We start from the raw sequence: 27,541 nt of genomic DNA on the forward strand, positions 1-27,541 counted from the left end.
GAGAAAGAGTGTGCATGTCTCGTGTGGGCCGTTCAGAAATTGTCATGCTATCTAGCCGGCTCGAGGTTTATCATTGAGACGGATCACTGCCCTCTCCAATGGCTGCAGACCATCTCTCCCAAAAATGGCCGCCTCCTGCGCTGGAGCCTCGCTTTGCAACAATATTCCTTTAAGGTGCGTTACAAAAAGGGGAGTCTCAACGGTAACGCCGATGGCTTAAGTCGAAGCCCCTAACGTACACTCTAAGCCAAAAAGGACTAAAAAGGGTAGGGGGGTTGGTCTCTTTGGGGAGCAAGTGCATTGCCACAACCATTAGTCCCTGAAGGACGAAGCATTCGTCCCTTCGAGAGTAACTGCAAAAGGACGAACTGTTCGTCCTCTAGAAGTTGCTCCCAAGGGGACTAACAGATGCTCCTTGCACATGCTCCCACGAAAGACTAAATGTTCATCCTTCAAGATGCTCCCCCTCAGACTAACAGTTCGTCCTGTAGGACTAAACATTCATCCCTGTACATACTCCCCACAAGGACCAAATCTTCATCCTTTCCAATCCTCCCCCTCAGACTAACAATTTGTCTTATAGGACTAACAGTTTATCCTCACAGATGATCCAGTGGGGAGCACCACTTTATCCCATAGGACCAACTTTTACACTAGCTTTGCACTGCCAGGGATGAATTGTTCCTCCAATGGGGATTAATGTTTCATCCTCAAACGTTCCATATAGAGCCTTCTCAGTGTCTGCCTTGGCTGAGGGTTGCATGCTGCAACTTGGTCAAAACATTGTCACAACAGAAAAGTGGGGTGAGGGTGTGAAAAATAATTTATTTTTCAAGCATCATAAATGCTATGAAGCATTACTGCTTCAGCAAAGTCTCTGCCACACGGACAAGTGGCGTCGCTTGTATGCCACTGCTTACACCAATCAGGCGGCACAGCAGGTCAAAAGTTTTCTGTGCTTTTGCACAAAAAACTATGTCAAAAGTCCAGTACAACGCCATTTGTGTGGCGACAGCTTCTAGTAGGTTGGGCGCCTGGATCTCCAGCGCTTCCAGCTGCACCGTAAACTGTGGCAGCTCCAGAATGTTGCCGGTGTAGGTCACAGTCGGTACAACATGCACCACTTCAGGCTCCTGGAAGAGTGATGCATTGCAAGTGGCCTTAAGAGTAATATCATTCAGAAAAAGCAATATGTATTCAGAATAAGATACATGACGGTTCAGGCATTTTAATTTTTTCCCAAAATATGGCAAACATTTTTTTTTTCTTTCTGCTAATTTCTACCCCAAATATTCTTTTCAGTGAACAAATCTCATGAGATAAACTTTCAGTGGCTTTTTGATCAGCTCACTAATTTTATTGATGCTGATATGAGCAGTTATAATTTCATAATTTGCACTTTACATTAAGTTTTACTGTGCCCAGAAAAATGTATTGAGAAGCAGCCTTGCAAGAGTACACTAACGCAAACAGAATTACCACTTATTTGGAAATGTTATGCAAGTACATGGCTGGAACAAACACTGCAGAAAGTGCATCCTGTTACCAGTGAACTTGCACAGTTCAGCCACCACAGAAACTTTAGCATAAGGAGTGCACAGCCCCCATGCTCCCCAGCTGTCTGCATAATTTACTGTCTCCGCTGAATTTATTTTTCAGAGGACGTAAAAAATGTAAACTTTAGTAAAAAGAAGTAATGATTGCTAAGGCAACAGGGGCTGATGAGTGATCTCGACTTTGCTAGGAGCCTTTTGTATCAAGTACACTAAGTTTATACGGATTCATAGGTGCCCATGAATTGCGTTCTTAGCGCTCAGATTGTTTTAGAGATGCTTTTCTGCTCTAAATAAATGCTGCAAAAAATTTTCTGCACTTTCACGTCAATCGCATAGGCACCTTAGGTATAGTCATGTTGCTTTTTCGAATCAAGGCATTTTCTAATATGAGTGATTTATAAAAAGCATAAAATGCGTACTTTATGCCTATTCTACAGTTTAGGAAATGCCCTATTAATGAGACATCAAGACGTCTCGTTAAAATAATGAATGCAAAAGTTGCTTCCCCCTGCACTGCTGTTTATTTCACGTATCTATTTTGCTTCTGCTGTGGGAATATGCATATCCTGAACTTCAGAACAGGCATAAAATAGGCCTTTTATGCTTATAATAAATTACTGGGTTTAGGAAATGCCTTGCATTTGAAATATCCGGCACATGGCTATACCTAAGGTGCCTATTCTATGCTCATACACCATTATCAACCTTGATAGCCTGTTTACAAACAAAGGTACAACCGGACATGGCAAAACCATTGCACCTTACAGCAGCTGTGAGCATTCTAATGTGTTCCTAAAAGAATGAAAGAACTCACGCGACTGCACACAAACGCCTCAACCCGTTCTTTCACCAGGCTGGGCAGCACAAATATGGCCGCGGTGAGCATCAAGTCTGAAAAATAACAAGGTGGTAAAAAGAAAGATTAATAAATACGGCAAATATGAAAGATGAACTAGCCTCTTGCCGCATACAGAAGTCCAACATCCTGCTTGCTCTCTTTTGTTTGCATTATATACTATATGCACAGCAGTTTGTACCCCCTAACTTTGAATATACAAAACCTAAAACTCTAGTAGCCACAGGCTTTTGTTCATTTTGCTCTTTAATAATGGTGGTAACCACAAGCAGGGGTGCCGATGCTGAGATAGTGTTTGCCACCTGCCTCAAGCTTGGGAAGCATGCACATGACGCAAGTCACTAAGCACCGTTGCCACAGTTGCAGGCACAGTACACGCTTTTAATAGATCATAACCAAAACATTCTGTGCTGCTGAGTCCTTGTGCAGGACCACTACGAGCATGTCGCTTGTAGAAACGGAAGCAGCTCATTGTGACTACACTGATGCATGGTCAGGAGTAGAGCACGTATGAAAAAACCTTACTGCACAGACACTCCCAAGGCATACACGTACACATGGTTCTCTTGCCAATGACAGCATGAGCTTAGTAGGAAACGCACTGCACACAGCTAATTAAAAATGTTTCACTCTAGGTGACAGCAGGTGCTGCATTTCCATGAAATGGCACTGGTTTTCACTCAGTAGCAGATTGCTATACGGTCATTTCATACAAAACATCCCAGACACCTACTAAAGTGACCATCAGCGATTTTCTTGAAAAAATTGGGCTACATGGCTATTGTGTGCATAAGGTTTCACCAAAGTATTTTAGTTGCAAAAAATGTTTTGATCATGAGCGTTGAGACCTCCGCAAGGAAGCAAAAGTTGGTTGCAAGTACATATGCTTTAATCAGGTCTGAAACTAGGTGCAATAGCAAATTTTATTTTAGACTATTGTATTGGCGTCCTTCTTTCATATGACGTCATAATTGAATGCATTTAACAATTTTCCATGTTTATTTGGCTCAGTAAAAATGCAATAAAAGTAGAATTTTCCGAACTTTTTTCAATAAACTGCGTTATTTTTTCAGCTACTATAATTTTTCTCCCTTTTTGCCTGTTGCTATAGTGTATGCTAAATATAATTTGGAATTATTAATAAATATACCTTTTGAGAAGAATTCCTCCAAAGTTGGCAGGAAATGAATTTTATGCAATATTCAAGCCAAATTTAAGCATTAAGGCTCTCCTGATAAAAGTATGTCAGGTAGCTCAATATACGCACCAAGCTCTTAGCTTGCGATTCAGAAATTTTCGTTCGAGTATATTTTGCCTGAAGCAAGAAAACAATATTTGAAGTCGACATCCAACATTACCAGCAGGCAATCTATACACGCCGCTGCTCTCGTCGTCTGCGCGTTGTCTGCTCTTTTCCTTGTCATCTGCCGCCCAGCAGACTATGGCTAGCATATGGGGTGATCGTTTTTCAGTTTTATGGAATTTTTCAAAAATACCGTGTTGCAGATACCACTATTTTAGTCCTTGAGCTGAATTGTTCAGAGAGGTGTACATGCACCAAAAATCAAAACACATCTTCAACAAAATTACGAGCGCTCACTAATGAACTTCCTAATTAGTTATTGTACGGCACATATTGATTGTCAGGCGTATTCATTTAGAATGAATTTCCAGAATGACACAGATGTCAAAATACTTCCCAAAGTATGGGATGAAATAGTTACTCTTGTACTTCAATGCATAAAAGCATTTTGTTAAAGAAAAGTAAGCGGACCAACTGTGAATCTTTACGGAGAGTTTGATGGCGCATATCGAAACTGGTGGCATTCTGGAAATTCATTCAAAGTGGATATGCCTGTCAATCTCACCAGCTACAGTGTGTAAATTTCAATACGTATTTCAATTAGGAAATTGATTAGCAAACATTTGTTATTTTGTTGAATATGTGTCGATTTTTGATGCAAGTAATGTCCACCCCTCTGAACAATTCAGCTCAAGGACTAGAATTATGGTATCTGCAGTAGCCAACTTATAAAAGTTAAATAAAACTGAAAAATGATCACCCCGTATACTAGCTGTTGAGTGCTGGGTGGCCGATGACGAGGAGAAGAGCAGACGACAACACACAGATGACGACAGCAGTGGCATACACACAATTCCTGCTAGTGATATTGGTTGTTGACTTCAAAAATTGTTTTCTCGCTTCAGACAAAATTTACTCAACCGAAAATTTCTGAATCACAAGCTAAGAGGTCGGTGCGTATATTGAGATATTTGAAATATCTTGATCTGGAGTGTCTCAATGCTTAAATTTGGCTTGAGTATCACAAGAAATTAAATTTCTTGCCAACTCTGCAGGTATTTTTCGAAAAAATAATTTTATTATTATTTCCAAATTATCTTTAGCATACAGTATGGCAAGAGGCAGAACGGGAGAAAAATTATGGTAGCTCAAAAGCAACGAAGCTTATAGAAAAGATTTCTGAAAACGCAACTTCTATTGCTTCTTTTTTTACTGAGCCAAAAAAACAATGAAAAATTCTAAAATGCATTCAATTGTGATGTCATATGAAAGAAGGATGCCAATACAATCTGTTATTGCACCTAGTTTCAGACCTGAATAAAGAATATGTACCTCCAACCAACTTTTGCTTCTTTGCAGAAATCTCAAAGAGCACTCATGTAAGCAAAACATTTTCTGTAACAAATATACTTTGGTGAAACCTTATTCACACAATAGCCATCTAGCCCATTTTTTTTCAAGAAAATCAATGATGGTCACTTTTTGTGTCTGGGGCGTTTTGCATGAAATGACCCTATACATGTGCACAGAGGCGTCGGGGAAAGCAGGGCAAGTCAGCTGCCTGTTCTACCACCACATCAGCCGCTGCGTATGCTCCTTGGCATTGCATGGCAATGAAATCTTGTTAAAAGTTTGTGCTTTGTGCTGTCTTGTCCATCCCAGTCATTCTCTTTGCACGCGTAATGCGAAACGTGGGATCATTCTTCACTTACGGCAAGTTGTTTTTTCATCAACTTTCATTGCCATTAATGTAACATTTCTTTAATTCAATTAGTAAGTACAGATAATTTCCATTACGTTGTCCTTTGTGTCATTGTTTGGTGGCTTCTCATGATACAAATGTTTTCATGTGGCACAACAAGAAGTTAATGTACCTTTGCTGAAAGTACTAAACATACCATTCTGCTCCGGCTGGGGGACGCCATCTTTCATTTTCTCCAGCCCTATTAGGAAATCTTCAAGGTGGCGTTTCTTCTGGGCACTGTGAAGAATTTTGTGGGCTATTGGGTCAAGGACTCCTCTTAATGCGTCAACCAGGGTCACATTAGTGATTGCTTTAAATTCCTGGAGGACCTAAAAAGTACAAAGTTAGAAAGCGAGAAATTAAGAGCAAGAATTCCAGGCAGCTTTATGGTGTTAGACACTACAGAAGTGCTTCAATTGCTGTGGTAACTGGTTCCTTAAGTTGACACTGGAATGGTGAATAATCTCGCAGGACTGTTATGTTTGTATATCTACAACTGGAAAACAGCCTGGTGAATCAAATAGGATGCCACCTCCTTTATCACAAGATCTTTAACAGTGGCTCGAGAAGTAGGATAGGAATAGAAGAAAGGGTAGAATTGATGCTTTAATGCCGAGATTTACAGAAATTGGAAGAAATTGAGGTATTACAGAAAGCTCACTACATTAAATTATGTAAAAATCCATAAGCAGGAAAGAATATGCGGACATTGACCCAAGTATACCATGAAGCTACAGAAATTGAATAAAAACAGAAGAGCCGATTTGGCTTCATGCAGACAGTTTTTGGCGACATGGTCAATGTAGAGTCCTTAAACACTGTGCAGCTTATAAGTTCTCAAGCAATTATCTAAATCATTGAAGACTGCATGCATTAGGTCGCACTAAAATGTGCATCGTGTGAGAAAAGAATGCACAACAAATGCGTACCACGGAGCCAACAGCAAGGGCCGGATATTTTTCAACGATGTTCTTAACACTTGGCGTTTCTTCTGAAATCCACTTCCTCCTCTCAGCAAATGTGCGCATCATAGCATCTAAGAGGTAAATGGTGTCTGGAGAGGCTTTCCTTGCCTCTTTCTGCATGGACTCCACATGCATGAGTAGGCTCATGTCATCCTCGGCATCCCCCATGTCATGAGCCTGGAAAGGCAAGCACGGTTATGAAATACAGGATTTTCATGTCATTTATGCAACATGTTGCACCCCACACACAAAAAGAATGGCATGGCTGCAAGGAACAAGGCCTAAACTACAATCTATTTTCATAATAAAACTTGGTAGTCTGGAAAACAAAAATACATACAGTCGAATCAGACTATATCGAACTCGCAAAAAAAAAAAACACCTATCAGTTCGATATAGAGCGTAATTCAATACAAGCCCGCTAAATAAGTGGATGTCATAAAAGTGCATAACATTTGTAAAATCACTTTAGTGGTGAACCTAGCTTAGTTTCGCATGAAACAGTCCTGCATTTTCTTCTGCTTGAGCAACTTCGCTGTCTGCGACGCACGCACTTCTCCACATTGTCTAAGGAGTCGCAGTCGGAGCAGCTGAGGCCGCAACTTTCCGCATTCCCGCAGAAGCACCAGACTAGTGCAAGCGCACCAATAACTTCGGAGGATGTGGGCAAAGGACCGTCGTTACTTTCCTCATTGTGCCCACTTCCACTTGTGCTCGGTACAATGTCAGCAATGTAGTCTTCGCTTTCGGGCTCTCCCATGGTTGCGACACCATTATTTGCACTCAGACTTATCCATCATTGATTTGTCAACAGCTTCCAAAAATTCTGACAGCTGACTCCAAACTTCGGCAACGAGTTCGTCGCATTTATCAGAATTTACAGTCATCACCAAGCACGCAGAAGCCGTGCCGGCACGGCTGAAACAATTTTGAATGAACCACTCGTACACGGCCGTGCGTACGCGTCGGGCACCACGGGCATTGGGTTTGCGAGTTTGGCCACTTTAGCCCTAATCTCCCCCTTATTCTTCCAAGATCATGCTGAGAGTGCTCCTCGAAATCTTGCATGCTGTGGGGACATCCGACTTCTCACCGCGTTCAACTCGATTTAAAATTTCGAGCTTCACGATGAAAGGCAAATTCTACCGCTTTATCACGCCAACACTGCGGCAGAAGGCACACAAGGCGCGCACACAATTAACCAGAAAAGCAGCGAGACAACTCGCACTTCTGCCATCTTGCGCGATGCCGGCACAATAGCCTCCGATTGGCTGTCTGAGCAAGCGCTGCGGGAGGGCCAAGATCATTTTTTGCAGGGGGGTGGCGACTGCTCATCCAAGGCAGCGCATTCTTGGTAGGGAGAGCGGTTGGATGGAGCTGCGCCGCCGGGATTCCCCACTACCGCGAGAGAAAGCCAACTTCTGGGGGCACTTTTCTGCCGCTTGACGTTCGATATATTGGGAGTTGCTGCTATTTTTGCTCGATGTAAGCATCATGTTTGCTATATATACTCACTGTAACTATACTGTGTCCAGAAATTGTTCAGTATATAGAATAATTCGACTTAAATGGGTTCGATATAGTCGGATTCGACTGTAAATCATAAAATTCAGCTTATAACACAAGGTTTTCATAAAACAAACATATTTCTTGCATTACATCCAGATACTAACGTGTGAAGATATCTTAAGAAGAAAATGTAGCCTTTAAGCAATTAACAATGGTCAAACAAAGAATGTTACGGAGGTTGACAAAGGGACTCGTCTGCCTCAAAGCAACAACTGGTCTGCTTAGCAGTGAATTTATATAAGCAAAGGCCACTCTCCTAGACAGGCAATGGAGGAAAATGAGAAGAAGCTGGTGTATAGAGTAGGGTGAAGGAAGTCAAAGTGGTCAATAAAAAAGGTGGGGGAAAGGTGGTGGTGTTTAGTTCTTATAAGACGGGGACAGGTAGGGGCACTGCTGTTGGTTCTTCACTGAGTGGGGACATCAATAATGGGGAAGGACCCACACATGCAAGCACACACTGCAACATGGCTGGAGCCTATTTCCAGAAAACAGGAAATAGAACAATGTGCCATTTAGACCTTTAAAAGCAGTGAATTTCTCGCATGGAAGAAGATATGCTATCCCGACATTTCAAAAGCAAGCTTCTTCACATGTCCAAATAATTGTCGTTCTTGTTTTACAAAAGAAACATTCTTGCACTTCATTGCATGTGTCATCACTTGGTCTTTTTGACACCTACTTATCAGAGGAACACTAATCTGGTCATTTCTTATACTAAGCAACCCAAGTTTTTTGTTTAAGCCCCACCCCGTAATAACTCTTATGGCCCCTTTATTATGTTCCTCCAATGTGGCTGTGGCAGATTGCTATATGAAAGCAATTATGTCCTCAATGAATATCTCTCAGTCGAAATGACAGATAACCATTCAAATAATTTTTTTTCAGTTTACATGATTAGAAAATAACTATTCTTAATAGCTTAATTACATACTGTCAAATTTTGGTGACACCAATCCTTCCTGCATAATCCTTTGGTATTCATTAAGTAGGATATTATGGTAGATGTCTTTACAACTGTACAGCCCATTAAATGTTCAGAATAGAGTGCTACCTAAACAGTAGGACTGTCCTCAAAAGAATGAGACACTTCAATACATACAAGAGATGGCCGGGAGATTCGCTTCTGTGCAACCTCCTCAGTGTGCCTAGTTCTTTTGACAGGCAGGGAACCAGCGGCCTCATCTTGTGTCTTCAACTTTCTCCTCTGATATTTAGCTTTAAAGCGGAGCTGCACCCGCCAGGAGTCCTGGAAATAAATTAAGCAACTATTGAAACTTTTTTACACATAATAGAAGTAACAGTCAACACAATAAATTAGCAGGAAAATCGCCTAAATTGAACACAGTGAAGCACCATCATGTACATTTCAATGCGTGCTGCTGAGTGCTGTCGAGACTATTAATGACGGTGCTGCCACTTACGGCATAATGTTGCGGCCAGCGCAAAAATTGATTAGCATGTTGCCCTGCCCCTTCTATGTAACAGCCAACATTACAACTGGTGCCAGGGCATTGCCTTGCTCTGCAGTGTGCATATTACACTGAACAACAAAAATTTATATTACACATTGTGTGCCAGCTAACTTTTGGACCTGTACACTTATTTTGCGCATTGACAGCACAGAAAATGTTACATGTGCTTACATATCCAGTTCCTGTTGAGTCAGCCAGACAGGGGAACTTTGTGATGAGCTCCCTGGCTGCTTCTTCGTAAAGTTTTCCTGGGTACCTATAGAAGGTAAAAAAATATATCAGAAACTAATTATAACCACACTGGCAGTTGCACAGAGCCTTTTTCGAAATGTCAGTGGCCTCAACAGTTACATGCCAGAAGGTCATCCAAGGTGGCAGTGCAGCACATAAGCAAGCATAGTGTTACGTGTAGAAAGACCCCTCACCTCCACCAGAATGTTACGTGCAGAAAGACACAGACGGAAGAAACTATTTACAGGCTGTTTACACTGGAGCCAGAGCGCCAGGCCGACATTCGCTCGCGCCAAGGGCACAGCCCCACTTCGTCGTTCTAAAGGCGGCTCGTCTTTTGAGCATCTCGTGATAATTATCGTAATAACATAACTGAAGAAGCCTGTTCCAAATATGTTAACCTAGCTTCTTATTTCCTTTACTTATTTATTTGTATATACTGCAGCCAAACATTTGGCTATAGCAGGAGTAGGAAGAGAAGAATGAATTTCACAGATACATTCCAACTAATAGCTGTAAGAAATTCATCTAAAGGGCATTCATGTACATTCCCAGGCAAAGCATTCCAGCACTGAATCATATGAGGGAAAAAACTGCACAAAACCAAGTCTAAATGAGAACTATGCGGAAAAATAGTTCGAGCATAATATTGACGAGTATTTGAGGGGGCCGAAAATGAAATATAATGCCGAGAACATAGCGAACTTGCATAAATGTGCAAAAACTTCAAACAAAGTGCGACATTTCTGGAGTGTGATAACGTTCAGGTTAGAAAGGTTCCAAGAGGCTGAAAAATATCTATCATAACGACGACAGATAAGCCTAACAGCTTTTTTCTCTACTGATTCTAACAATTTAACGTCTTTTTTATGATGGGGATTTCATGTGATAAAGGCATACTGCAATAATGCGCTTATTAGGGTTATATAGGTTAATAGTCTAGTGTGTTTTGGCGTGGATCGAAGCGTGCACTGCAAATAATCGAGGCGCCAAAGAGCTTCTTGCATGTTAGTTTAATGTGCAACGACCAAGTCATATAGTGCAAAAAAAAAGAAAAAAACTCCCAAATATTTATCCCAGGAAAATCCAACTTAAGGAGCATACAGAAATACGCTCACTAGCCTGCTGCTTCTCGGTATGAGACTAAAAGATATGAAACAAATGCAGTGCTAGCTAGAGGACTGCAGGAATTTGAAAGAACCAAGGAACTACCCATTTTCCTGGGTTTCTGCAGCTAGCATGGTTTTGCTTTATCTCTGATGCCCCACTGTTACTATATATTCCTAACAATAACCTCATATGTGCTGCTAAGTTTGTTTGGTCACCTTCACCCCGTCACACATGTGCAAGTCCAGAAATATGGAAGGAACTTGGAAAGCATATAAAGTGTGTCACTTCATAATTGCACATGCACTATGCATCACACAAAGCTTTTTAAAAGGGACTACATATGTGGCTCCTGAATGAACAACCCTGCAAATACTTTCACAAGAGTATGCATTGTGCCCTTGCACAGTTATGAAGTAATGCCATGGCATTGACACTTGCATGGTATTAAGACTCTGGTGGGTTCCACAATAATTTAAAGTACTAGAAGCTAGCATCAAGTTAGCACTGAGCTGCGCTCCACACAAAGGAAGCAATGCTGTAAAAGCCGAGAAAATAGTGCAGTCATGGAAGTTTCACTAGGCTTGTCCTGCAGGGAAGCTGTTTATCAGCACATTCTCCAGAACAACTATTTTCTTGGTATATTAAAACAACACTTCTGGCATAATCTTATGTCGAATTTCATATAGTTGTACACCTTTTCACTTTGAAAAGGTGACCTGCTATTTTGGCTGCAACACCTAGCGGTGCGCTGTGGTCACTTTGGTCATGATGTGATGAATATTTTCCAACTGTGAAGCTTTTCATGTAATAGATGGGTCACATTTTTTGACGCACAAGTACGAGACTTAATAGAATTACTTGACACATAGAGCATTTTTCGGTCTATAAGTCGCATTTTTGCATAGGTCACATTCCCTTCAAAATGGCAGTTTTTCGAAAAATAAGATTGTATATGAGTTGCACCGAAAACACGGAACTTATATTTTTCACTTTCCTGGTCGCAAATGCAAGCAGTGAAGAAAGTCTCCCTAGCCTTCACAGCATTGCCTCCTAGATAAACACAGTACATGTCAGTGCCATTACAGCAATTTGTGTTCTGTGCTACCGGATTTTTCAAACATGCTTAAGTCCTTTATGGTACAAGAAATGCTTGGAAGCATAATTTGAATAAAGGTAGGCGTGCAGACACAGACACAAGAGAAGAGAATGAGACAACACAAATGCCAAATATCAACTGAAAGCACACTCTGTGGTGGAAAAGAAAGAGACAAAACTCATTTGTGCATGCTCCAGTACGCTAGTGCCATCTGTCAATCAGGAACACATGCAGGCCTACACCAGAGATCTTTTGTGCTCTATTAGTCGCTGAATAATACAACGACCTGTCTGCACTACGTAGAAATGGCCGCAGCTGAAAGGAACTTTATATTGGTGTGGTATTCTTGCTGCATTGTTATGGTATCGGCACCGAGGACATACCGTGGTGCTGTCTACCGTCAGCACCCGATTATGTAGAAACTAGGATCACGTGCAGAGCATCTGCTACGGTGTCGCCCACTGCTAGCCTTTGCAACGCATGGGTGCAGAATAACGGCCTGTTGTGGAAAGTATTTTAGCCGAGAGTCTGATTCAGTTGATTTGTATGCTGTATAAACAAATCCTGTGGTTAATTTTCATATTTCTGTGCCTTTATTATACAGCTTTGTTGTGAATTGGTGCTGCGAATACATTCTGCTGGTATTGACGATAGAGCTTCTCTAGAAGGCAAACGCTCGTTAAAAAAGGAAGAAAAAAAAGGTGGCTGGCTCTACAAAACAGTGACAAATTACGGTGTGGGAATAGATTCACACTTCATATCTGCATGAAAACGATGGCAACGAAAAATTATTGAAGGAAGTGAAACGAGCAATCCGTCCGCACCTATTTCAAGCAAAAAAAACTTTCTTTTTATACCATGCAGGAAGTAAACACGCAGCTGTCATTGCTACAGGTATACTTGCACGCGGTATCACAACATACTGAGTAACGGCGTTTAGCAAGGCTGACAGTTGGGCAAGTTGGTGAGTGATGATAATGTGTATGTGAAGCATCCAACAGAATAGGATAAAACAGAGAAAACAGTGACTGTCTTGCTCCTGATCGACAGGTGGCACTACTATACCCAAGTGTGCGTAGATAAGTTTTGTGTCTTTCTTTTTTGCCTCAGAGAGAACTTTCAGTTGATAGTCTGCGTTTGTGCTTCATTCTCTTCCCTTGAGTCTGCTTTCAAATTATGAATCCATACCAACTAACTCAACTTACTGTCATTCTAAGCTTGGTAGTATTAACAATGTAGGTGGGGTGATGACCCACCATTGCTCATTGATTACATCACATGTTATGATTTGTACTATATTAAAACATTGCTACATTGTTGCCTTCAGTCTTTATGTGGGGTAGTGTGGCTTATCGGGGTGTTCAAACGCAGCTTTTATCCAATAATCTTTTGTTATGTATGTACACCAATGTATGTACCAATCAAGTGAAAAATAAGTCAACTAGCCCCTTACAGACTTATATTGCTCGAAATCCTGTACTCGAAGAATGGACAAGGAAAAAACTATGTATGTGGTGTAGACATTGACTGCTGCTGTTTTACTAAGGTGGGCGATACCTGCCCACAAAAATATTCCAAGATTTTAATGCGAGGAAGCTACTACCTCAACTGCTGAATCTTCTTTCTATACCCACAACTGAAAAACAGTCTTATAGCTTTTACAGGAGAACAAGAGCCACAATGGCAGCTCAATAAACGTGTCACAATAGCACATCACACACACAACCATGCAGGATGAAGTGCAAGCATGAAGACATCTCACAGCAATGCCATGCCCATAAAGTAAAAGGAGTGACACAGCAGAGGGATCAGAAAATTGATCACCCTGTCATTGATCCCAAAGATCCTCCTTGTCATACAGCAGCGAAGAGTGCACCCCACCTCTGTCCAGAGGAAGGGCCACATAACTGCTGCGCCTGCTCAAGGCAAAAGTGGTAGCAAAGGAAAGGAAGAGAAGGCAAATGTTACTGACTGGTAAAGATATTGCATGTAACAAAAGATGGCTGCCAGATATTTTCTTCCTTTTTATATGATGTAAAGAGGTGGCATAAGTGATCTTAACCAGGGTGTCGAACCAAACCCGTAACCGAATTGGAAGTTCGGCCAGAACTGAACCTGAACCAATATTCTCAAATGTGCCTGAACAGAAACCTTAGCAATATTTTATATATATATATATATATATATATATATATATATATTGGTTATGGGTTCAGAACAAAGCAGCTCGAAGTATAAATAAGAACACTAGTTTGAGTCTTCATGGAGAGAGTAGAGTTTTAAAGTACGCAAGTGGCTTGCATACGCAAAAACTAGGGGCCACGGTACGGCGCATGCGCAGTACCGTCGCCCCTAGTTTTTGCGTATGCAAGCTGCTTGCGTCCTTTAAACTAAAACTCTCCACCGATCTAAATGGAGACTCATCTAAGTGATTCTGGTACATTGCCGCTGTTGGGTTGACAATTAGATTCCTGAAAAAAAATATATATATGTGTGAAGGACGTCAACTTATCTAAAATAATTACCCACCGTTGCGCCAGTGCTTCTTGCCCTTTTGCAGTGCCTGTCAATTCGCTGTTTTGGTTTACACAAAGCAATTTATTGCTTTGCCAACCTTAGCGTGTTTGTATTCCTTCAAAATGATGCGCAATACTGTAGCCTACAACTCAACAAGCACTGCACTACCCACAAGCTGAATCCAAGTAGAGCTTATTATTAATCATAACTTTCAATGTGATTGTGCACCAGATGATGCCTTGCCCTGTCACATGTAGAATACATGTATGTAAATAAGTTTTGTTACCGAACATACTCAAGAAACTATTTGTTTTATTTCACTTCAATTCATATTTGACGGTTAATTATTTTCCTCTATTTGACCAGTGTTGCGTTTCGCCTGCGACACGTGGTTTTGCCGGCGCGACGGCGGCGGGGCGGCGGACATTTTGGCCCGATCGTCGTCACCGCAACACTCATCGCCAGGTGTTTCCAGGCGCGTCTGCGGCGATGCGACCGCCTAGGGATTTCGTTCCAGTCATTGTGCCCGAAACAGGCGATGCCAAAGCAGGGACCATCTTCTCGTTACAGTCATTGTGTCCGACCGGCAGCGCCACGACAGTGTGCTGCGCAGCGCCACGACAGTATGCTGCGCAGCGCCACGACAGTGTGCTGCGCAGCGCCACGACCAGGTGCTACGAGATCGTGCGCAGCGCCACGACATGGTGCTACGGCATCGCTACGACAGTGTGCGTCACCATTAGCCCATTGTACATTCACGTGCTCGTCTTTTGAGGGGTTCCTTCTTGCCCTCAACTGCGAGAGTATAAAAACAGCTGCCCCCGGACGCCAGAGGAGGGCTCCGATTTCTTCCGTTGAGTGAAGTGCTCTCCCGTCTCTCTACTTCGGTCAAACCTGACCGCCAACTCTTTGCGATGTTAAAATAAACAAGTTGTTTCGTTGTTACCTGTCGACTCATGCTTTGCCGGGACCTTCGGATGCTTGCAGTTGTACCCCAGGCCGCCAGGCCAACGCTACCCTTGGGGCTTGCGACCCAGGTACAACCACGGGCGTCAGCGCCGAATTATCAACAGATCGTACCAGAAGTCAGATCCAAACATCTGGTTGCCAGCGGTGAGATCGCCTACGACTTCAAACAACGGTCTGCCAGCGGCGAGATCGCGACAACGGAGGCCAGCAGCAAAGAGATGCAGTTGACGATATGCTGAGCAGCTCAACGACGATCCGGGAGCAGTGCAACGAGCCCTGTGTGACGACTGGTTGCCTGCAGCGGAACGACTGCGCGGAATTCCTGCCTGCGAGGTTTGGTGAGTGCGGGACTTTCTTCTACTGAGCTTTGCCAGGCTTTTTGTTAGTGTCAGAAACAGAGCTGGTAATTGTGGTTGTCGTTGCTGCCGGGTTAGTTTGCGGCAAGACAATAGTAAGCAGTAGAGAAAGCAGCATTCAGAGCAGCCATGGATTTGAAGTCGTTGCGCAAACCGAAATTGTTGGAGCTTGCAAGAGAGTTGGGTCTGGATGTCTCAGACAAACTAAGAAAACCGGAACTGATAACGGCTATTCTTGAGTTAGAGGCTGAGGATGACGAGCTGTCGGAATGCCTTGAGACTATTGAGGAGAGGTCAAAAAGACAGGAGCGCGAACTTAAAGAGCAGAAAGAAAAAGAAGAGCGCGAACACGCTTTGGAAATGAAGCGTCTCGAGGTAGAGATGGAACGCGCTCGTAATGGAAGTCAGGCACACGGTGCAGGAGAACGCGTATTGTTCAAAATGACTGACCTGATGCGGCCGTTTAAGCTTGGAGAGGACATTGGTTTGTTCCTGGTTAACTTTGAGCGAACGTGCGAGAAGCAGGGGTTCTCTCGGGAAACGTGGCCACAGCGCTTGCTCACTTTGTTACCCGGCGAGGCGGCCGACGTAGTCGCTCGCTTGGATAGAGAGGAGGCAGAGGATTTCGACAAAGTAAAATCGAGTCTGCTAAAAAAGTACCGGCTGTCTGCGGAGGCGTTCCGTCGGAAGTTTCGGGAAAATGAGAAAGGCAAAAGTGAGTCATATACAGAGTTTGCGTATAGGCTTATGTCGAACATGCAGGAGTGGCTCAAAGAAGAGAAAGCGTTTGGTGACCACGATAAAGTTCTGCAGTGTTTCGGGCTAGAACAGTTTTATAGTCGGTTACCGGAGAACGTGCGATACTGGGTCTTGGATAGGCCAGACGTGAGTACGGTGGCTAGAGCCGCTGAGCTAGCCGAGGAGTTTGTGACGCGTCGAGCTCGCGGAGCTAAGGACGGTCAAAAGGGTGAATTTGGCTCCAAGTCTGAGAGGCCAAGGTTCACGCCCATGAGATTTAAGGGGGACACGCGTAGTGAGGATGCGAGTGAAAGCAATCCGACCAAACGTAAAGAGACGGCAGCCGAAGCCGAACGCAGAAAGCGGTTCGAGATGAGGCGAGCGGGCGTTTGTTATACGTGCCAGAAGCCGGGTCACTTTTCGGCGCAGTGTCCGGAAACAACACCAAAAGTTGTGTTTTTTTCAATAGGCAGCACGGACGAGAACATGAAGCTTCTCGAGCCTTACATGCGAGACCTCCTCGTAAACGGGAAAGAGTGCCGAGTGCTTCGCGATTCCGCAGCTACGATGGATGTAGTTCACCCGTCTTACGTAGAACCCCATATGTTCACGGGCGAGTGCGCGTGGATCAAGCAAGCCGTGGAAGCTCATAGCGTGTGTCTGCCGGTAGCAAAAGTGCTTATTGAAGGACCTTTCGGAGCGCTTGAGACGGAGGCGGCAGTGTCATCTATGCTGCCACCCCAGTACCCGTACCTATTTTCAAACAGGTCCGATCACCTCCTGCGCGAGAAGGGGCTTTTGTTTGGTGAAGCTAGTGTTCAGGCCTTAACCAGATCGAAGGTTCGGGAGCTCGCTGCAAAGGCGGTAGTTGCGGGGCCGACGTTATCAAACAACGAAAAAGGGTCAGAGGCGCAGCAAGCTGATATTCAGAGCACGCCCGAACAGAATAGAATTGAGTCTGTAGCGTTGAAGGCGCCAGATACTGGAGAGGAAAATCCCGACGCGGGAAAGTTAGAAGAGCTATCTACTGATTTGCTCATCGCGCCTACGTCAGACGGACTTGATAGGTTGCTAAAAGTCAGCCGGACGGCTTTGATAGCCGAGCAAAAAAAGGATGGCAGCCTGGAAAACGTGCGCTGCAATGTCAAAGAAGGTATCGCCAGGAAAACTGCGCGTTTTGTGGAAAGAGGTGGAGTCCTGTACCGGAAGTATCTAGACCGCCGAGGAGTGGAGTTCGATCAGCTGGTCGTGCCTCAATGCTATCGTCAGGATCTGTTGCGCTTGTCACATGGGGGTTCGTGGTCCGGACACCTAGGAGTTAAGAAAACTAAGGACCGTCTCTTGCAAGAGTACTATTGGCCAGGGTGTTTTCGGGACGCAGACCATTTCGTGAGGACATGTGACACTTGTCAGCGGGTGGGCAAACCAGGGGACAAATCGAGGGCGCCGTTGAAATTGGTACCTATCATTACGGAGCCTTTTAGACGGCTCGTTATTGATACAGTGGGACCTCTGCCGGTAACAGCCACGGGGTACAGACACATTTTGACTGTGATCTGCCCAGCGACAAAGTTCCCTGAAGCAGTGCCGCTTAAAGAACTCAGCTCAGTTGAGATAGTTAATGCACTACTGTCCATATTTGCGCGAGTTGGTTTTCCTGCAGAAATTCAATCAGATCAGGGCACAGTGTTTACTAGCGCTTTGACGACAACTTTTCTCGAAAGGTGTGGGGTAAAGCTGCTACACAGCTCAGTGTACCACCCACAGTCGAATTCCGTTGAGAAGCTCCACTCCGTCATGAAGCGCGTGTTGAGAGCCTTGTGTTTTGAACATCAAACTGACTGGGAGCTGTGTCTGCCTGGGGTGATGTTTGCTTTAAGGACCGCGCCGCATGCGGCTACGGGGTTTTCGCCAGCTGAACTGGTGTACGGTCGCTCGCTTCGATCTCCGCTTCGCATGCTTCGAGAATCGTGGGAAGGTAGGGGCGACGACCCAGTCGTGGTGGAGTACGTGCTTAAGCTCCTCGAACGCTTAAGAAGGGCACAGGAGTTGTCAGGTGAAGCAATGACAAAGGCCCAGCAGAGGGCCAAGGTTTATTATGATCGGACAGCCAGGGCCCGTCGTTTTGAGGTTGGCGATGAGGTCATGATATTGCGCACATCGCTAAACAACAAACTAGACGTGCAGTGGGAGGGCCCAGCGCGAATTGTTCAGAAACTGTCGGACGTTAACTACGTGGTAAGTCTGCCAGGAAAGCGGAAAGCACAGCAAGTTTACCACTGTAATCTGCTCAAACCTTATAGACAAAGGGAAGCAGTGGTGTGCATGATGGTAAACGTTCCTGAAGAGCTTCCGGTCGAGCTTCCGGGACTAGGCTCAGTGACGAACAGGGAAGACACCGGTCAAGTCATTAGTGACCTTATCAGTAAAGCACCGCTGTCGCCTGAGCAGAAAACCGAACTACACCAGCTATTACAAGAGTTTCAAGGTCTGTTCTCTGAGAGGCCTGGTAGGACTTCTGTACTTACTCATGATATAGAACTTACCTCCCCAGAGCCAGTACGATCCAAGGCGTATCGGGTGTCACCCCGCCAGAGCGATATTATGGAGGCTGAGGTAAAGAAAATGCTACAGCTCGGTGTTATTGAGGCAGGTGAGAGTGATTATACCTCCCCTTTGATTTTAGTTGAGGTACCGGGCAAGGAACCTCGTCCTTGCGTCGACTACCGCAGGCTTAATTCCATCACTAAGGATCAAATTTATCCGATCCCTAACATCGAGGAGCGCCTTGAGAAAGTTAGTAGCGCTCAGTTTATTTCCACCCTAGATCTTGTCAGGGGTTATTGGCAGGTTCCACTTACAGAAGAGGCTAGTAGGTATGCGGCGTTCATTTCACCAATGGGAACATTCCGTCCTAAAGTGTTGAGTTTTGGTTTGAAGAACGCGCCATACTGTTTTTCAAGTCTCATGGATAAAGTGTTGCGGGGACAGCAAGAATTCGCTTTACCGTATCTAGACGACGTAGCGATATTCTCCGCATCCTGGTCTGAGCATATGACACACTTGCGGGCAGTGCTAACCCGCCTGCGCGAAGCAGGCTTGACAGTAAAGGCTCCTAAGTGCCAGTTAGCACAGGCCGAGGTTGTCTACCTCGGTCACGTGATTGGTCAGGGTCGTCGCCGCCCCTCTGAAATAAAAGTGGCCGCTGTGCGAGACTTTCCGCAACCGCGCACAAAGACCGATATTCGGTCGTTCTTAGGTGTCGCCGGCTACTATCAGAGGTACATCCCTAGGTACTCTGATATCGCGGCTCCCCTGACGGATGCTCTAAGAAAGACAGAGCCTCAAACAGTCGTCTGGGACGAGACAAAGGAAAGAGCTTTTAGCGCCCTAAAGAGTGCCCTAACAAGCCAGCCTGTGCTACGATCGCCAGACTATACAAAAGGGTTCATTGTTCAGTGCGATGCTAGTGAGCGAGGCATGGGCGTTGTACTGTGCCAACGGGAAAATGGAGAAGTAGAACACCCCGTCCTGTATGCTAGTCGTAAGCTGACCAGTCGTGAGCAGGCGTATAGCGCCACCGAGAAAGAGTGTGCATGTCTCGTGTGGGCCGTTCAGAAATTGTCATGCTATCTAGCCGGCTCGAGGTTTATCATTGAGACAGATCACTGCCCTCTCCAATGGCTGCAGACCATCTCTCCCAAAAATGGCCGCCTCCTGCGCTGGAGCCTCGCTTTACAACAATATTCCTTTGAGGTGCGTTACAAAAAGGGGAGTCTCAACGGTAACGCCGATGGCTTAAGTCGAAGCCCCTAACGTAGGAATCAGCCTCAAAATTGTTTGTTACTGATGTTTTTCTTCCTGAGGCAGGATTTTTTTTAACATATTGCTTTTGTTTAGTGTTTCAAAGTGATGATATGCTTTCTAGTGCAATTTTTCAATTTGTGGACGCGTTCTGAGTGATGCTAGACTACTGTAAGGAACTAGGCAGTGGTATAAAAAGGGGAAAGAGCCTGGCAGGGCTTAGTGAGGGTTGTGCCGTGCTTGCTGACTGAGCGGTTGAGTTTTCAGCGTAGTTCTAACGCTTGCCGGGAACGAGAACAAAAATGTGAACTCTCCCGAAGTCACTTTGCAGTGTCCCGTGCGAACCTGAACGAGAGAACGAGGCCTTCTCTGTGCGCTGCGCTCAAGAAACGTCAAGGGACGCCCGACTTCGGTTATGAGCATCATCGAGCGACATCCCTCCGGACAGCGGATGCAGTCCCCTGTCCATCGGGATCTCCTTTCCCCGGCGGGGCGGTCTGTTGCGTTTCGCCTGCGACACGTGGTTTTGCCGGCGCGACGGCGGCGGGGCGGCGGACATTTTGGCCCGATCGTCGTCACCGCAACACTCATCGCCAGGTGTTTCCAGGCGCGTCTGCGGCGATGCGACCGCCTAGGGATTTCGTTCCAGTCATTGTGCCCGAAACAGGCGATGCCAAAGCAGGGACCATCTTCTCGTTACAGTCATTGTGTCCGACCGGCAGCGCCACGACAGTGTGCTGCGCAGCGCCACGACAGTATGCTGCGCAGCGCCACGACAGTGTGCTGCGCAGCGCCACGACCAGGTGCTACGAGATCGTGCGCAGCGCCACGACATGGTGCTACGGCATCGCTACGACAGTGTGCGTCACCATTAGCCCATTGTACATTCACGTGCTCGTCTTTTGAGGGGTTCCTTCTTGCCCTCAACTGCGAGAGTATAAAAACAGCTGCCCCCGGACGCCAGAGGAGGGCTCCGATTTCTTCCGTTGAGTGAAGTGCTCTCCCGTCTCTCTACTTCGGTCAAACCTGACCGCCAACTCTTTGCGATGTTAAAATAAACAAGTTGTTTCGTTGTTACCTGTCGACTCATGCTTTGCCGGGACCTTCGGATGCTTGCAGTTGTACCCCAGGCCGCCAGGCCAACGCTACCCTTGGGGCTTGCGACCCAGGTACAACCACGGGCGTCAGCGCCGAATTATCAACAGATCGTACCAGAAGTCAGATCCAAACACCAGGCTCATATTTTGCTTTCTCCAAACATCAGAGTAAATTTCTAGTGTTTTACTCGCTCTCAGTATGATTAGCAATATAAAGAAATGCAGGAAAATGAGCACTGAGAATTGCCAGTGGATGCATCGAATTGGTGCACGTGCTTGCCGCACAATGCAGTCCTCAAAAGATGGCCGGGTTTATCAGCATGCCCATTGTAGCTATTTCCAATGAATTTCCCTTATATTTATATAACAACACCGATTGCCCTTTCCGGTCTGCCAACGGGACAATTTCTTCCACCTCGTGACAAAATTTCTGGTTGTCCCAAGAGCTCGGCACAACATGATTGGAAATGAAAAAGAAATGTAATGAAACTTAAAAATACAAGTCCTGGGGAACTTACAAGTGCAGTCACTTGAGCAGTGTTGTCTGGAGTGTTTAAGGTTAGCATGTTTAAGTCAATAGCATTGTGTAATGTGTAGCAGATAAGTTTATTGTGCTGGACCGGTTCGGTGTTGCCAACTGGTTCACAAACAGTTCTAGATCTTTATCCAAGATGGAGTGAAAGGGAGCACACTAAACCCGAACTGAACCCATACTTTTTCCGGTTCGACACCCTGACCTTGACATACATTTTGGTGCACAATATATAAAATGATTATTTTACAGAGTACCTTGCGAGTTCTATGCAAAATGTCTTGGCAGTAATGCTGTTGACTTGATCAGATAATAGAAGTTGAAGGTTGCCTCATTTCAGTGAACACCTAATAAGCATGCTTACTTGTTTGGTGTAGAAACATCAAGAACAACAAAACAGGAAAAACATGCACGAACACTGATGACAGTTGCTGTTGTTCAGATTTAAAAAAAACTGTTTCATCACTGAAGTACACGTTTACTCAATGTAACACTTTTTCAAGCTTGCCTGCTATAGCTTCCAGCATTACTGCACCATACTGCGAGCGGCAAGTTCAAGCGAAAACCTGGATATAACACATCATCATCAGCCTGGTTACGCCCACTGCAGGGCAAAGGCCTCTCCTACACTTTTCCAACTACCCCGGCCATGTGCTAATTGTGGCCATGTTGTCCTTGCAAACTTCCTAATCTCATCCGCCCACCTAACTTTCTGCCGCCCCCTGCTACTGCTTCCCTTGGAATCCAGTCCATAACCCTTAATGACCATCGGTTATCTTCCCTCCTTATTACATGCCCTGCCCACGCCCATTTGTTTTTCTTGATTTCAACTAAGATGACAATAACTCACGTTTGTCTTGCATGCGGAAAGTGCCCGTTACCGGCGGGTTTAAGTGGTCTTCAAGTTTCGGTGTTTTGGCGCGCTTTTCGAGTTGCAGGTTTCACAATTTTTTCAAGTCAGTGCTCCACTTTTAGGCGACAGTGTATTTGAGTGCAAATTAATTTTATAGTCACATTTATTTTGGTTTTAGCTTCTTTTTAACTTAGAGGTCTTGTTGCACGTTCGTATAACTGGCCGTAGAGAAGCGAACGAAATGGTTGGTTCGTATAGTGGTCTTTCAACAGCTTTTGTTCTCAATTGCCGCAAGGCGTTCATGCACCGTCTTGGCCGGCAACTGCATGCAAGAGGCCAAGACGAGGCATACGGTCGGTTTCTGAGGGAGCTCGCGCGTCTCTTTTTGCCTATAGGCATTCCAGCAGGAAGGTAACGGCCCTTGTTCTGGTCGGGCTACGTGACCCTTTGAAGAAAAGGCCAACCTATTCGAATGCGCTAGGTCGGAGTCATAAACAAGAAAAACTGCAACATGTGCTGCGAACGAGGAGTAGCGAGCGCCGTAGAGTCCCCTGTCCGCACCCATATGGGTGACAACACCCAATAAAAAACAAAATAAATAAATAAAATGACATGTGCAAACGATTTGTCTACTTCGCATGGAATCTTTGTGAGACCAAGAGGGAGAGTGTGGCACAGTCATAGACATCGCAAATTGGCAGCGCGTGTCATCTGCTAGGAAAGTGTCGTATGTTAGGAAAACAAGTTGTGGGGCTCGTGCGATGGCCACATTTGGTACGAAATTGCTGTCCTGTTCAACAGGCTTTGACACTGAAATGTCGTGCTCACACGCTCTCCTCCCAAGAGGATGCACCGCAACGCAAGACAGCACCCCGTTTTACAGAAGACAAAAAGAGCCTGCTGACGGCACTCGTGAACGAATACAAGCATATTGTAGAATGCAAGGAAACTGATGTCGCGTCGTTGACCAGGAAGAACGAGACATGGAAAGAAATAGCAAAACAATATAATGCCAACCACGGGATTACGCGGCGCGATCACCTGCAACTGAAAAAATGCTGGAACAATCTGAAGCAAAAGCGGAAAGGAGGAAGCTCCGAAAGAAAAGCGAAAGCGCCACAAAACAGGTAAGCGCACATGTTCTGCATGACTGGCTCATTTGGGCTACTTTTTATTATGCTCAGTGCATGTTTCGTATTCGGTAGATGAGTGCGTGACAGTTCGGCATGCTGAGCATAAATACGGCCCTGAGCGCTAATAACTAGTGATGGCATGTGCAACCATTAGAGATGAGTAAATACGCTCGCAATCAATCTTTCCACGACTGCGGGAAGCGCACCAGAATCGGGCGCAAGTGCTTCGCAATGAGCAGGGTCATCTTTCCAACTGCGCGGCACACTGTTGACTGAGGAATGCAGACCAGACTCACGGTGGCTGTTTGAAACGTGCCAGCACCGTAAAACATCAGAGTCATCAGCAACTGCAGCATGAGAGGCACACATGCTGTCCTCTGTTCTCCCCTCTTTCCCGAATAGGCAACATAGCGAGAAGTTGTCGCACAGCGTTCTTCGTGAATCTGCAGCGACCAAGGAATTGTTCGTCGTCGTACAGCTCCATCGGATTCCCTCAGTTTCGTAGGGCGAGTCGCGGAATTTTCAGCAAGGGCTGCGCCTCTGAAAATGCTGCATCTATGACGTGGCAAGCAAACTCGAAAGCAACTAACCCCCGCGCAACGTCCGTTCGGGAGGCTGCCATGTTGGAATAACACACGAAGTCAGGTTAAAGCTAACCCAGGAGCAGACTTGAAACTTGGGGGGACTTCGACCCAGCCAAGTCGTTCGCAAGCTCGAGAACAATTTAAGATGCTCGGCGAAGCTGTCTTGAGACTGCCAGGAGTCAAGTTCGAGCCAAGTTAGATCTCCGCATTCGGAGGTAAGCTCCCAAACAGCAACTTAATGGGCAGCACAGTTACCGTGTCAAGTATGCCACCTAATTTTTACTTGCACAGTCCAGGAGTTTTTTTCGCATAGGAAGAATTTTTCGTCAACTGGGAAGCTCTCTTTCTAGCAGCTTCACGCTACAAATGAACAGGTGACAATTTTCCGTCATGGGAGTCGGCAAATGCATCTATCTCATGTATACAAAAAGAATAGCTTCAGAAAGTTGCTTTAAGAAATTGGGTAAATTTAAGTAGAAACATCCATAAGATCGTCACATTCCTTTGTAGTTGTGCAGTAAAGTTGGATGAACAGTTCACTGACCGTAATTTTCACCACGTGAGAGGCAAATCAAAGTCTAATCAGACTAACGGCTGTTACCACACTGAAAGGTGAGCAGTGCCACTAGTATTCCACAGCATGCTGCTGAAGGTGGCCTGTAGTGGGAATGCAGAGTGCAAATAGCTTACTGCATGTTTCACATATTTCCTCATCATTGTAACCCATCATGTGCCTTTTTCTTCCCTCTTTCTTTCCCTCCTCCCAACACAGAATAATGTACCTCAGGCCGAACTCTGCATTTCATATCAAACATTTCTCTCTCTCTCTCTCTCTCATATATATATATATATATATATATATATATATATATATATATATATATATATATGAATAGCACACCCTACTGAGCAATGCATTGATGAGCTGAAGTGAAGAAGTTGTAAGGGTTAGCCAGCTTACATTGTGTAGGTGCAGAGGTCGTGGTACAGCCACTCAACCACTCTGCGTCGATTCGCAAAGTAGCGGCCTGGCTGGTGCTTCTCAATACTTAACCTGATGTCTACAGGCACAGACGGCAGGGTGTAAACCCTGCGTGCAGCTGGTTCTTGTGGTGCAGCTGGGAGGACCTCCACATCAATGACATCAACAATTCTGCAATGCATTTAGAATAATAATTGATACTGCACAATTTGCTCATAGAAACCTTAATAAGTTAGGTGCATGTCAAAAAATTTCATCAATTTAACAAAATCAGCTGGGCATGCTGTTTATTTTTTTCACCCCTAAAGGACTTTCTCTTGAAATTGACAATTTCTAAATACAGCACAAAACTTACCGATACTGGCTCCCTTCTTTTATCTGCAACTTCGACTTGTCCTCAATGGTGAAGTCATCGGTCACATCAACATGCAACCCAAAGTCGGCATCAAAAACCTGTCAAAAATGTTTGTGGCAAATGAGCAAACACTTCTACACAGCCTTGACCTCAGTATAAGCGTTCGGAAAAAAAATGACAATTTATGAGGAAGCCATAGCTCGGGGCCCACTACAGTGGTCAGACACGTAAAATCTAGAAAAGGTTTTGAAATAACCCAAGGACCACTTTAAATGAAATGTGCTCCATTTGGGAGAGAAAGCTGTAATCTAGTAACTGTAGACAGTATAACTTTGTGTAAGGGTCTGGTGTTTCAAAAAAAGAAACGAAAATTGGTAAAGGGAAGCAGCATGAGGTTTACAAATCTAGCTCTGCATCAGATGGTTATCAAAGTTCTGCAGGCTGTGTTCACAGAGCATCCATAGCGGTCAAATTTTACATATGAAGTCACAGCATGGTGTGAATGTCAGAATGTTAACAAGGCTTTCGAAAAAACAAGTCTCACTCGCTACTTAGGTTTATTTATGAGGAGTGCATATATTTTGCACGCCGTAAAATCATTATGTGCAGTTATTAACAATATTGTGTGACTGTTTACCATTGTCTGTTTAGGCCAGTAAACTTTATTAAGAACTAGTGTGCAAACAAAGACACGTGGTGCATGCCAGGTAAGCAGGGCACTCGAGGACATAGCAGAAACATGCCATATGCACTAAGGTCGTGCCTTTTGCATTCATCAAACATTTATTGCCCTTCATTACAATGAAGTTGAATTCATGGGCAGCATGTTGTCTTGATGTGCCTTGCCTATCTGGCATACAACACGTGTCATTCTTGTATATGTATATAAATTCTTGTCAATGCGATAAAGCGGTCAGTTGAGCCAGTGCTCCTGTTGTCTGAATCCCTGTCAGTTATTTCCCTACCATATCAATACTTGTTGCTGGGCCAGTTGGTTCATCTTATTACGCAAAGTTAAGACTAGACCACGGGAGGAAAAAGTTCAGGACAATAAGCAGCGTCTACAACACTCTTTCCGCTGTAACCTGTCTAACTTTTCTTTCTGCCGTCGGTTGCACCTTAGCTTTGCCTGACACTGCGTAATACATCAGTAATCACAACCGCACGGAATGTTTTAACTTTGAGCTTGCCGTAGGCAACTGAATGCAACCCTCACAATCTCCCGAGTTGAAGGCAAACAATGGAACGTGACTGGAGACACCGCAAACATATAATGAAATTACACTTACCGTCAGTGTTGCGCTGCCGAAGTCTATACCGGCGAATGCCCGCTCACGCTTCAAATATTCGAACAGCTGTGCGCGCTTCCAAGGGCCAACAAAAGGCACGACGACGTTCTTGTCGCCAAACGTTACCAAACATTTGCACGCCATGGCCTGACAAGCAAAGCAGATAAGATAGCCCGATAAGTGTTCTAAAGAATGCCGTCGTCGCTATCGAATAAGTGATTACTTTAGCGGGTCAAGCAAGGCTCGCGATATAGGTGTTGACAGACAGGAGATGGTCGAGCACGTGAAAACAGACCTATATGGCATCGGTAGCCAGTGAAGCGAAGATATTCCTCGCCGAGGTAGAGTAGTTGACAACACGTGTTGGGGCCGGCCCGTGTTGTATGAAGCATTATTTCCATTTTATTAATAACAAATTATTACGCAAAAT

The 27,541-nt window shown here is 44.8% G+C and overlaps 1 protein-coding gene across 1 annotated transcript; it reads right to left on the reverse strand.

Annotated features, from left to right (window-relative positions):
- Positions 1–814: 814 nt before the first annotated feature.
- Positions 815–27,541, reverse strand: LOC142573095 (uncharacterized). Its single transcript, XM_075682616.1, has 9 exons — positions 27,112–27,541; positions 25,823–25,920; positions 25,447–25,638; positions 9,637–9,721; positions 9,093–9,239; positions 6,389–6,601; positions 5,614–5,788; positions 2,371–2,447; positions 815–1,133 (listed from the first exon to the last, which is right to left on the reverse strand). Exons 1-9 carry the CDS (start codon positions 27,253–27,255, stop codon positions 858–860), a joined length of 1,407 nt encoding a protein of 468 aa, XP_075538731.1. The 5' UTR covers positions 27,256–27,541; the 3' UTR covers positions 815–857.

The sequence above is a fragment of the Dermacentor variabilis genome, chromosome 2 (genome assembly GCF_050947875.1).
Source record: "Dermacentor variabilis isolate Ectoservices chromosome 2, ASM5094787v1, whole genome shotgun sequence".
Classification (NCBI taxonomy): Eukaryota; Metazoa; Arthropoda; class Arachnida; order Ixodida; family Ixodidae; genus Dermacentor; species Dermacentor variabilis.